The sequence below is a fragment of the Coregonus clupeaformis genome, chromosome 29, assembly GCF_020615455.1.
Source record: "Coregonus clupeaformis isolate EN_2021a chromosome 29, ASM2061545v1, whole genome shotgun sequence".
NCBI lineage: Eukaryota > Metazoa > Chordata > Actinopteri > Salmoniformes > Salmonidae > Coregonus > Coregonus clupeaformis.
The window spans coordinates 13,961,911-13,973,571 of NC_059220.1; the positions used below are offsets into that span (position 1 = coordinate 13,961,911).

General features: G+C 41.9%; 2 protein-coding genes across 3 annotated transcripts; one reads left to right on the forward strand and one right to left on the reverse strand.

Annotated features, from left to right (window-relative positions):
• Positions 1 to 213: 213 nt before the first annotated feature.
• Positions 214 to 7,888, reverse strand: LOC121544741 (F-box only protein 33). The gene is made up of 4 exons (XM_041854857.2): positions 7,350 to 7,888; positions 6,414 to 6,524; positions 5,457 to 6,124; positions 214 to 5,151 (listed from the first exon to the last, which is right to left on the reverse strand). Exons 1-4 carry the CDS (start codon positions 7,775 to 7,777, stop codon positions 4,886 to 4,888), a joined length of 1,473 nt encoding a protein of 490 aa, XP_041710791.1. The 5' UTR covers positions 7,778 to 7,888; the 3' UTR covers positions 214 to 4,885.
• A 1,392-nt stretch (positions 7,889 to 9,280) lies between these two features.
• On the forward strand, positions 9,281 to 10,817 carry fam177a1 (family with sequence similarity 177 member A1). 2 transcript variants are annotated; one of them, XM_041854859.2, is made up of 5 exons: positions 9,281 to 9,388; positions 9,848 to 10,030; positions 10,154 to 10,220; positions 10,353 to 10,450; positions 10,591 to 10,817. In XM_041854859.2, the coding sequence occupies exons 1-5, from the start codon at positions 9,320 to 9,322 to the stop codon at positions 10,795 to 10,797; spliced, it is 624 nt and encodes a 207-aa protein (XP_041710793.2). In that variant the 5' UTR covers positions 9,281 to 9,319; the 3' UTR covers positions 10,798 to 10,817. The 2 variants fall into 2 exon arrangements, with proteins under 2 accessions (XP_041710793.2, XP_041710794.2); XM_041854860.2 differs by having other exon boundaries at positions 9,848 to 10,009.
• The last annotated feature ends 844 nt before the right edge of the window (positions 10,818 to 11,661 follow it).

The window sequence follows — 11,661 nt, forward strand, 5'->3', positions numbered from 1 at the left end:
CCGAACCATATAAGCTGTGCCAAGTCAAATGTCAAAACAATGTCTAGCACTGACATGTTCCTGTACCACTGGGTCATGTAAGGTACAATTACACCTGATTAATATTGTTAAGGGTGAGATGTTGCACAAGATTAAGCACTGCAATAAAACTAGGATCAGCAAAAGATTTCCAAATACAAAACTCAAACCATGAATAATACAAAAGAGACCATGTTTGTCTTTATAATGCTTTTATTCACTGATTAAAAGAAGAAGCATTCATTCAACATTGATTCAAATCAACATTCGGCTGGTTTACCCAATATCTGTCAGTTAGGTTTTTGTGGGATTTTCCTTCTTTAGCTATCTTGGAACCTTGGATCACTTTTCTAATCAATAAAATGCTCTCCACACCTGGCATTTTCACACATGCGCCAGTGGATTTCCCGTTTGCAGATGTACATATAAAATCCAATGCTATGTGCTCACTTGACAGAACACACTTGTCCAAATATTTAAACAATTAAGCTGGTAAAACCGCTTACAAACTTTATGTTCATAAATAGAACCCAGACATCTTGCATAAGAGTATATGTATTGGTATATACAAATATGCAATGCGAGTTATTTTCTTACCCAAAAGTTTCTAAGGACGCAGCCCAGGTGTTCGCACTGCTCGTGCCCTCGTGGTTGCCACTTGTAATGTATGACTTATTTTATTGCAAACTGTCCTGATTTTAAACAAATGCACGACATTCGTACCACTTAACTGGGGCCTGCTGGCCAGTCTCATAGAGACCATGTCTGTAACCCACGGTCGCCTTTGAAACGGAGTTTGGCTTCCGAAGAATCAAGATCTTAAAACAATAAATCATAATAATAAGGCCAAGTATCGTAGCAAGTTAAGTTACTTCCATTTGTAAGTGACAAAAAAAAGAAAAAGAGCCACTGGATTATATGCATTCCACTTGCATAGTTTCTGACTTTACTGTAATGCAAGCCAGCCATTAAGAGATGTGGCTTGTTTCAAGCTCGCCTCCCTCCTGACCCCCACAACAGTAGACCTGTGGTATTACAGTGGTTCGGGTTTTTAATAATGGAATAAAACCAAAGACAGTATCAATTCTCCTCACTCAGGTATCTTAACTCCAAGCATTTACACTCTTAATAAGGCTGGCATGAGTTAATTTAGCTGTAAGTTACTGTAGCTTTCTGGGCGCAATAAGCTTCTACAGGCAACAGTTAGTTAAACACTGAGATGGACCTGCCCTACAAGCAGCACACTGTAGCTACACAGCTTCCTCCTATTCAACAAGATAGATTTGGATTGCAAATGCATATAAAGTGTCCAGAAATAATAAAACAATATCAAATAAAAAAAAAAGGGGATCCAACCTTACAGTTGTAACCTACAATAACCCAACTGGTCTTCTTTTTGTCCAGAGTAACAAAATATCCCCAGTCTGCTCTGCCTGTTTAACATGCAGAGTGAGACTGGGCTACACAACCACCTCTATATGACTCCACACTGCAAACAATTATTTTCATAAAAAGACCAGTTGTGACCTATCTACTGGATCCCGTTACCCCTCAAAACAATAAAATAGTAAAAAATATAAGTCATCTCATGCAGACATTTGGCCATTTTCTGTTTGTTTTTAACTCCCCAGTGGAATGTTCCTTACATGTTTCATAGCAGCGTACTGGTCTGATAGAATCAACCAACCTTGATTTTATCTATACTTAAATTACATTCACTATTCACAGTGAAACAGGTGCATTTGTAAAGAGAGAGAGCTCTACGGTTGTTGACCAAGCCACAGCTCAGCTGTGCACCACATGTGGTCCAACTTCACCCCCTATTCAGTAAGTAGATCATATTTCTAGAAGTATAGTAGTAGTTGTAAAGGAGTAGTCGTAGTAGTACATCATTGCTGATCAGCCATGGGCCCTGCCCTCTGCCAGCATGTGGGCACTTTTTGAGAGTTGTTTCACACCGTGATCTTTGGCAGCTGACACAGACGCGCTGACAGGACGTTTTTAAAATCCAGTGACTTGTTGGAAAAAATATGAATCCTAACTTTCATTATGATGTTGAGGCCTGAGCGATGGAACTCATTTTCTCCTCTACCTCAACTGACAGTAACCCTGAGAAAGGCTGTTTCCTGCTCACTGGTGAAAAAGTGGTACACCACGTTTAACTTCAAAACACACCATACACCCCCTTCTCTGATGTATGCACTTTTGAAACTTTACACAAACGCACAAAAAACCCACACAAAAACAAAACACTGATGCGTAAATGAGCTATGCTTCTGTAACGGTAGTCAAATGCGGTACTAGACAATGAACGGTGAACTGGAAACTAATGCAGAACAAACAGAACAAGGTTTGAAATGAAAGCTCCTCTGGATTTAGGCACAGCATGAATGCAACATTAGGATGTTTTACACATTGTAACAATTGACTGTCATCCTCTTCCACTAACAAGGTCTTACCCTACCCCTGTTCAGCACAAACAAAACAAGTTAACTCCAAATATAGAATAATATTATCTATATCCTTTTTGGTGTGGTACTAAAAATAGAGACTGGACTTTTAAATAAACACTTTTAGAATCCCTCTGTTAACATGCATATAGTTTCAATATTACTTTTCCCCCATATTGATGCTTCTCATGCTTAAACCGTAGATAGACTAAGTTTACCCCGAGTGGAACCTTGCATGCAGGCTCATATCTGACTGCAACAGCTAAACAGATTAGTAGTGGATTCCACAGACTGATTGTGACATTGTTTGAAACATGGATCACACATACTTCTTGCCATCTGATGCCAGATGTTTCTATGCAATAATTTTTTCCTCAATTTCCAGTACTTTGCATCTCTTCTTTAGCTGAAATGGCTGGCTTTGGTAGTACCAATGAAAGTCATGGGCACGGAGGAACGCAACAAGAAGCAATAGCCGACCGACGGCTTCATAACCACTCAAGGTCAAGAGACGTAGCCTACTCTCGTCTTCTCCGGAATGTTACAACATCTCAGCAGCACAGAACAAGCAGAGGCCTACCACACTATTCCAGCCCACACACACACTCTACTGTCTTATAAGTCAAGACTGGTTCCCTAAGCTTTACAAGCAAGGATAAAGAAGAAGATATTCGTACGTAGGGGGAATTCTGGATAGCAGACAACTTTACACATTAAAAAAAGGTTGTTAGCTTCACATTTACATTCTACCACTGAGTAATCAACCTCAGATTCCCTCTACTACTCTGAGCTCTAAAACAGCAAGTACACAACAATAGAAAACGTCATTAAAAGTCTTTTCACAGACGCACATCACGGATCTTAACCTTCTTAAAAGTTAAATCGAGGGAACAAGGAGGCGGGGCTAGAAAAATAAAACCAACAACCTCTGGTATGCGTTGTGTTGGAAGAGCTCTTTCCCCAGTATTAGTATCCAGTATTCAGTCCCACCAACACGCACACTGGCCCTCAGAACAACAGACAGCTTTGCATTAAAATAAAGCCTTCATTGGAAAAAAGTACAGAAAGTGCAAAAATCCTGAGATATGGAACAAGCAAACATATGTCTCCCTCCATCCAACGCTCAGCAGGTGAAACACTGTGGCCCTGGAGTCAGTCAACACAGCATGCACTTTGCCCTAAAACTGTGAACAAGAGAAATACGGGCAAGGAGTAGTTTTTTTTGCCATTCTTTAAACTCTTTCAACACCTTAATCTTAAAACAAATGTACGACTAAGTTTGTTTACCCCGTGGTACAAGGGGCAGATTTGATGGCAAAAACGATTGAATCCAGAAAACAAGGGGGTTTCCAAGGCAACTGTGACTCAAGAAAAACTGGATTAAACTGACAGACTAGCTGATTGTTTCATAGTATACATCATCATCACCACCATCTTCATCGTCATGTTTTGCCTACCTGAGACAGACAGAGAGGATTTTTCTGAGAGCAAACTACAGCGTATGACTGGCAATGCTGACCCCTGACTAAAGGACTGCAGCTGTACGCAGGCAGCTCACAGGGTCTCAGCATGAGTGTGTCAGTGTGGAAACCTTAGCAATTGGTTTCACCAGCAGAACTGTATCACATCCCACCTCTGGGTTGAGAAGAACCAGCAGGATCTTAGTCCCGTAACATAGCAATCATATTATCTCCAAAACACAAAAGTAAAGAGCAGACAGGGAAGAAGGGGGGGGGGGGGGCTAACCACAGTCCACCAGCACTGTCCCTCCCTCTGCTGGAAGACCACTGGACTAATCTCCCCTTAAAAAGGTGAACAAACAAGTACACAGGATTCCGTCATTGCAAAAAGCCAAGGTGGATGAACTGATAGTTAGTTTACGGTAACTCAGCACTCGCTAAGAGAAAAACAACAAACAGACAAAACCAAAAAGAAAACTTGCAATACAACTAACTAAGCTAGCTGTGTAAAAAAGCCCCCTCCCTACAACAATCGCTCAATTAGCTACTAATCAAATACCCGACTATACTCTCCTATTCATAAGCAGGATATATATAGATAGATATAAATAGAGCTAATACTGATTAAACACAGCACATATAAAGGATTAGTTCCTTCTACAAAGAAAGAAAATATAAACTAAAAATAAAGTATGCAAATGAGATAGGACCCATAAGGTTTAGATTATATCATCAAGACAAGCACTGAGCATGTGCAGCAGGCCAGACCAGGGTTGTGTTCTTTAGGGCACGCAACGGAAAACGTTTCAAAACGTTTTACAACAGAAAACAGAAGATCAGCGTTTTTTATTGGACAAGTCCAGGTAGTCCCTCCCTGTTTAGGTCTTGTTTTCTTCCGTTTGGTGCCTAATGAACACGACCCAGACGGAGGCCCGGCCTGGCGGCTGTAGCTCTAGCCTACATGCCCAGGCTGAAGCTCTGCATCTCCCTGTGGAAGTGCTGGGTGGGCTCACTGAGGACCAAGTTGGAGTCCATGGAGGGGTGCCAGATGCGCCCCAGGCCCTGGGAAACCTCCTTCACCAGGTTGTGGACGGGGTCACCCTCCATGAAGACCCCCTGGTCCGGGTCGAAGTCGATACTCTCCTCGGACACGGCCAGGACCTTAAGGCTGGAGCCACGCAGACGGGAGATGGCCACCAGGTTGTGGGACCACACAGTATAGCCTGTGGTGTTCAGACAGAGGAGAATCACATTGAACACCACTGTAGAAAGAACATACTGCATACTGAATATAAACAAACTCCAATTGATCTGTGCTATACAAATCAACATGCTGCCAATATGACCTCTACACACACACTAGACATAACATTACTCCTAGAAAATAACCAGTTATACATCTTTCTTTCTATCAGAGCAACTTGTAGAACCCATGATATTGGAAATCAAAATCACTCCCATTAAAATGTTAGGCTACACTAAAAGTGTTCAGCTATGTAATACTAGCTTTTGACCCAGGCTGACTCACCGTGGATGACCAGGACAGAGAGGTGTACGCAGCGCCAGGCCAGCAGGACCAGCGGGTCCTCGTTGCGGTTGACGCTGAGGTCAGGGAAGCCGGTGTCATCCCTCATCAGGACGAAGTGGCTCAGGGTCTTGTTGTACTGCTGGGCGATGAGCTCCAGGGTGCCGTCTGTGACCAGGGTGGAGTAGCTGTCCAGGTGGATCCTCTCCAGGGGCAGGCTGGGCTTGAGCACCCTCAGCAGGTCCTGGCTGGACACATCCAGGGCCATCATGTAGACCCGCAGGTTAGCGCAGCGGCGGACCAGGGCCTTCCAGTCGTCCTCACTGGCGGTGCCATCGAGGGGCTTGGCCTCCAGAGCGGCGCCATTCACCATCAGGGAGAGGCGGTGTAGTGGAGCACGGTCTCCTCCTGCCAGTAAGCAGCACATCTCAGAGGTGAAGTCACAGAAGTCGAGGGCCAGGGAACGCAGGTGGACAAGCCGTTCCAGCTCCACAGGGGAGGCCAGGCAGGGCAGCTGGTTGTCCAGCAGGCTGAGGTGCTCCAGGGAGGCAGCGCTGGGGTTGGACAAAGAGGCCAGGGAGCAGGGGGTTACCACACCCAGCATGAAGGCTGAGGACAGCCACTTCATCTGCCTGCTGTTAGACAAAACTTCTACTAACAGCTGCTGGATCCTACTCCAGGCCAGAGGAATACACACAGAGACAGAGGGAGAGAAAGTTACAATCTTTGTAACGTCTGACTCTCTTCCATATCTGCAAATAAAAGCCTACTCACAATGAAAATGAATACAGAACAAAAACTAGGCAGAACATAGATCCTATTATATTACCTAGTTATGTGTTCTATATGTAATTCTATGAGGCAGAATTTCAACTGAGGACAGTTTGTACTGTGATTGTGACCCCTATATGCCCTTTTGTCGCCTTGGGCAAGATATAGCCTAGCCTTAAAGCCACTCACTCTTTGATTTTCATTCCTCCTTGATCAACCTGGTTGAGATAGGCACTGTCCAGAATGCCCTCATCCTGAAGAATGCAGGTATCCCCATACAGACTCAGCTTCTGGAGATTTCTAGAACGAGAAAGAAGTTTGAGCTTTAGACAAAACCGGACACAATCAGCCATAGTGGAGGTCAGTGACAGTATGTTCTAATTGTACTCTGTAACAAACATGACTGCAAACAAGCTCAAACGGTATGCATGTCCTCACCAATTTGCCAGAAGGCCTGTGACAATCAGCACCTTTCAACATCACTGGTGTGCACCACAAACCCAGCATTCCTCATATGACTGTACAACCAACATCTCTAGAGCTCTCTTTCACAAGTGTGCTGTTATTGAATAAGCACTGGAATTAACTACCAACAACGAAATGCCTCAAGACAGCTTTAGTCTCCCTATGAGGCAGTGCATCTGGAACTTTTCAGGACAGAATGCGTCCAAAAGATATTGGCATATTGCTAGTACAGGTTTGAGAAGCCAGACTTGCATATGAAAGCATGCTGCCAATGTCGTTGCTGACCTCAGGGGTTCACTTTATAGATTACCTGACCATGACTACCACTGCTGCTGCAATGTAGTTCAAATTATAAACATGCCCTAGCAACATTCTTTGCATAACAGGCAGAAAAACAGACTGACATGTCCTATATACCAAGTAGCTAGATTATAGCTTGAATAGGCAAAAAAACTACACGTCAATCAAGCAGTATACGCAGAAATCCGTAGAGAACGACATAACCCGATTACGTAATGACATGGGCTTGTTTATAGTTAGGCTAGCTAAAGGTTAGCTCGCTGACTACGCAGACCCAACAAACACTCAAATTGACGAGTATGGCGTTGCTGACGCACTTTGCATTAAACATTATGTTGAATCATTGATGTATCCAACTACCTGTTGTTTCGAATACATCCGAGGACACACAACACCTGGTCCAAATAGGTGATCATTGCGTCTTTCCAGCGGCCAGGGAACTGAGGGTCGCTTTCGACAGATTCCATCCTGCCCTCCACTCCGTTCAGTGGCCTTAGATATCCTTCAACAGGGGCAAACTCGAGCTGTAGCTCGCGCACGAAGGAGCCAAACTTCCTCATGAGAAATTCTAATCTTGGGGTCTGTTCGGAGCCATAGCCTCCCCCGTTCGAGCCACCTCCGACACGCAACTTGAGCTCCGTCCAAAGCGATGGGTAAAACAGACACTCCCTCCAGCGAGAGCACACGGACGAGGCCCGAAGCTTGTCACGGTCGGACAAGAATGAAAATATGTGGACGATAAGCTCGCTAGGTAAAGCCATGGCTCCAACACCCCCGCACAGAGCCATGGCACAGGCCACTGAACTATTATTCGCGGACAGAAAGTGTAAATATAACCGTTTTAAGATTGTGCGACAACCGTTCTGTTCCGCTACTTGCTCTCTGTGAAAACAAACAACATTCAGCAGCTTTGCGTTCAATACTATTGGATCATACCACTTCTATGACTACGTGGGGATGACAACAATACTCTGCAAAATCCCACTTTTGAAACAGGCCGAAATAGTTTGTTTTTCTTATATACTTTCAGTTTCTCTATATGTTGTCCATTTAGTTGTACTGACGACATCTACAAATGTAGTATTATTTTAATCAAACCATTTGCAGCAATGGTTTGACCCAAGTGCTGTTATTTTTTGCCATACCTCTCAAGTGCGCAAGGTGGAGTACTTTCATTGCAGTTGAGCCCCCCCCTATTCTACTGGATCTCTAAGAATAAAAGAGTAAAAGGGTCATTTTATTGAATTCTCTGCCCACGCCAAGACAACCTCGTTCTCTCTTTGCACACTATCTCTTTACCGTTATAAATGTAATAGTGTAGATACCATTTTATTAACCTTCTAGCATAGCCTTTTCCAATATTGTAACGTTAGACTTCTAAATGCAATTATTTTTTCACAGATAATCTATCCAATATCAGATACCGATCATCACATTTAGGGGTATTTGATTGAATGCCATTTGTTGCATTCCACTATTTCACAAAATCCACAATTCTGATATATATATATATATATTTTTTTTTTTTAAAGCCGCAAACTGATGGGATGGGAAAGAAGAATCAAAGCCATAGAATTATGATTTAGAATATTAGAATGCTTTTGAACCTTCTTATGATGGTCCAAAGGTCAGCCATGTTGGTCAGGGAGTTGGTCAACCATGGTTTACCAGTGCTGTGATAAGATATTGTGTGAAACAAGGAATGTGAATAATTTATGTGCACTGTATGTGTATTAGATAGCTAGCCAGACAGTTTTAGAGAAATGATTCCATAAATTTTTCCAAATTAACTGCCAATATGCCAACATTCCATTCAAACGATGCAGTCAAACCACAGCGATACACTGGCTCAAATCAGTTGATGATAGTACATAGACAAGTTGTAAATGCAACAATTACTGATATTGTATCATATAATAGCACTCACAGCTTTCCAAGAAAAAACAATCTGAGACATTTATGGTCTACATATATTTTAGAGGCTATTTATACATTAAATTGGTATAAAACCTGTATAAACAGTATTTATAATTATATGACACTATTTTAGGTTGACTATAATTACATTACACAATTTCTGATACATCATATGCCTTACTTTTATTTTCCTGCATAAGTAAAAGCAGGAAATGCATCAGCTATGCCTCTACTGCCATTCATTCCAATTAGACAGTTTTGGGATTTCTCCCTGACCAAGATGGCTGCCATTTTGTCCCATTCTCGAACTTTGAGGGTTTATAACATTTCCCCTCTAGTAATTTAATAGGATCTTTATGACCAAACCCCTATCTACGTCATTTCCGAAATTTGAGAGAGGAGACAGAAGTGAGATGGCAGAGCTGTCACTGTATCTTACTAATGTCAACATCTCTTTGGGGAAAGCTATGGACGCTGAAAAGGTGCGATTATTACCATTTTAGACCTGTTCTCATGAGTTTAACAAACAAAAAAACGATTGTGTGTTGTGTTTGTTTTAGCTAGCGATCTAACGTTACTTCCTTGTAGCATCAGCAGCTAGCTATATATCTAGCTATCTATCTCGAACGTGAATAAATATGTGCATGCTGTAGGCAATTTTTTCACAATTATACCACATACATAGTTAGCTACCATAGTTGCATAGACAGCTACGAAGCAATCACTCACAGAAACTGCTTGAAAAACCTTTTGGATTTTTTTCATTCAAATGGTGATTTACTAACCTCATAATAATGTGAGACAAATGTCAAAAGCCCTATAATGTAGCTGCTACGTTTTCTATTGGTAACATGGTAGTAAAATCCTGTTTCTACCAGCTGTAACCAAACACGTCTTGAGAATAGACTGTTTTTGTTGTTGTTGATTATGATGATTGACAGAGCTCCAATATGGTGAAGGAGTTTGAGAGTGTGGAGCTGGGAGACATAGGGATGAAGAAGCAGAAGGTGCCCCGTAGAACGATTTACTTTGCCAGTGGAGAGACCATGGAGGAATACAGTACAGATGAAGAAGAAGAGGAGGAAGTGCAAGCTTCTATAGCTGTTAAGACCTCAGCTGACCCTGTTGGTTTTTATGCCCTTATAAATTAAAATGTGACTTTACTCCATTACATGAGCTTGAATAGAATGAAACATTCCTGCATTTCGTTAACTTTGTTTTCTTCTTGTGTCATATTTTTGTTACAGTCCAGGTTGACTTGGGGTCCATATTTTTTGTTTCACATGTGGAGAGTGGCAACCTCCACTATTTCAGGTAAATGTGGTATTACGTATACTAGACTCTAAATATACACACATATGATGAGTGTCAAAATATAGCCTATATAAATGTAATGCTCTGTGTCTTGGAAATACTGTGCCTCTGCCTTGTGCTTTTCACTTTCAGTTTGTGACTATCTTGGGGAGAGAATGGCCTCATTGTTTGGTATTACCTCACCCAAGTACCAGTATGCTATTGACGAGTACTACAGAATGAAAAAGGAGGTACGTTGTCTTGTGTATGGGGAAGCATCTACTGACAGACCTTGGAATGCTTCATTACTACTAATGTGTTACTACTATTTTGTCACTACTCCTTGTTACTACTCCAAGGTGCAGTTTAATGTTCATGTTGTGACTGACAGGAGGATGAGGAGGAGGAGGAGAACCGGCTGTCTGAGGAGGCAGAGCGTCGTTTTAAGGAGGAGCGCGACCAGGAGATCCAGCAGCCAGCCATGGAGCAGCCGGAGGGCAAAGCCTCCTTCGTCAACGTCACCTTCGAGCTGGATCAAGATGCCACACCTGATTCCAACAGATTCCCTGCCCCCATCCCCACCGAACAGTTCAATTAAATTGACATCTTCACATTTCACAATGTAGCCTCAGCATTTTTGCTATAGTGTAGTTCTTATTTTTGTATCATATTGATCATGTTCTATTAGTACTGCAAGTCAGACATGAGACAAAATACATATTTTTTAGTTGCTGCGTTGTCGATATGCTTTAACTTTTGTGTGCAATGAACATTGCTGTGCTGTGTGTCAGTGAATGAGCACACAAATTATAGATATGATGCTGATTTTAACTATTTGCGGGTTTAAGAGATTTCTCTGATACATTTTTTCAGGTACTTAATAACATTGTTATACAATAAGTTAGCAGCGAGATAAGTGACCTTTCTAAAACCATTCCATTGGTGCACAATGTTATTTGAATAGTTGATTTATTTCAGTTGGAAATTGCTTTTTATATTCATTGTCAACCATGACAATTTTCACCTTAAAATACCCACAAATATCCTATTGTTTTACTATGATTAGTTCTGCAGTTCTTTTCAGAAAGTTCATCAAAATGATGTTTTGAACTGTCCTCCAGGCCTTTAACAAAACTTCACTCGTTGCTTGTTGGCATCTGTGCTCACACTTCAGTCATTACTATTGTCCAGAACCATATATTTAGAAATAGCCCTGCTAAAGCTGACCTTATCTGCCATGGTCCCTTCTGAGTGTATAACGCTTCAGAACGAAGCCCAAGGTAAAGCGAAACATGGTAAAAAAAAAGATCTGCTGCTTTCCTTTTGAACAGCAGTATTGTCAAGATAACTACTTTTCACAGTCCCCAAATAATATGAAATGCCACTTTATTAGGGCTGGTTGTATAAGGAAAACATTTATTTTCCCATCCTACGGTATTCACACTACACACTCCTTTACCCA

What these genes read in the sequence shown, in the direction of transcription:
- fam177a1 (XM_041854859.2), top strand. Translation starts at nt 9,320, where the DNA reads ATGGCAGAGCTGTCACTGTATCTTACTAATGTCAACATCTCTTTGGGG. An exon ending in GGCAACCTCCACTATTTCAG is followed by an intron (nt 10,221 to 10,352) that starts GTAAATGTGGTA and finishes TTTCACTTTCAG; the next exon opens with TTTGTGACTATCTTGGGGAG. An exon ending in ACTACAGAATGAAAAAGGAG is followed by an intron (nt 10,451 to 10,590) that starts GTACGTTGTCTT and finishes TGTGACTGACAG; the next exon opens with GAGGATGAGGAGGAGGAGGA.
- LOC121544741 (XM_041854857.2), bottom strand. Translation starts at nt 7,777, where the DNA reads ATGGCTCTGTGCGGGGGTGTTGGAGCCATGGCTTTACCTAGCGAGCTT. An exon ending in GGATGTATTCGAAACAACAG is followed by an intron (nt 6,525 to 7,349) that starts GTAGTTGGATAC and finishes TTCTCGTTCTAG; the next exon opens with AAATCTCCAGAAGCTGAGTC. An exon ending in CTCTGTCCTGGTCATCCACG is followed by an intron (nt 5,152 to 5,456) that starts GTGAGTCAGCCT and finishes TGAACACCACAG; the next exon opens with GCTATACTGTGTGGTCCCAC.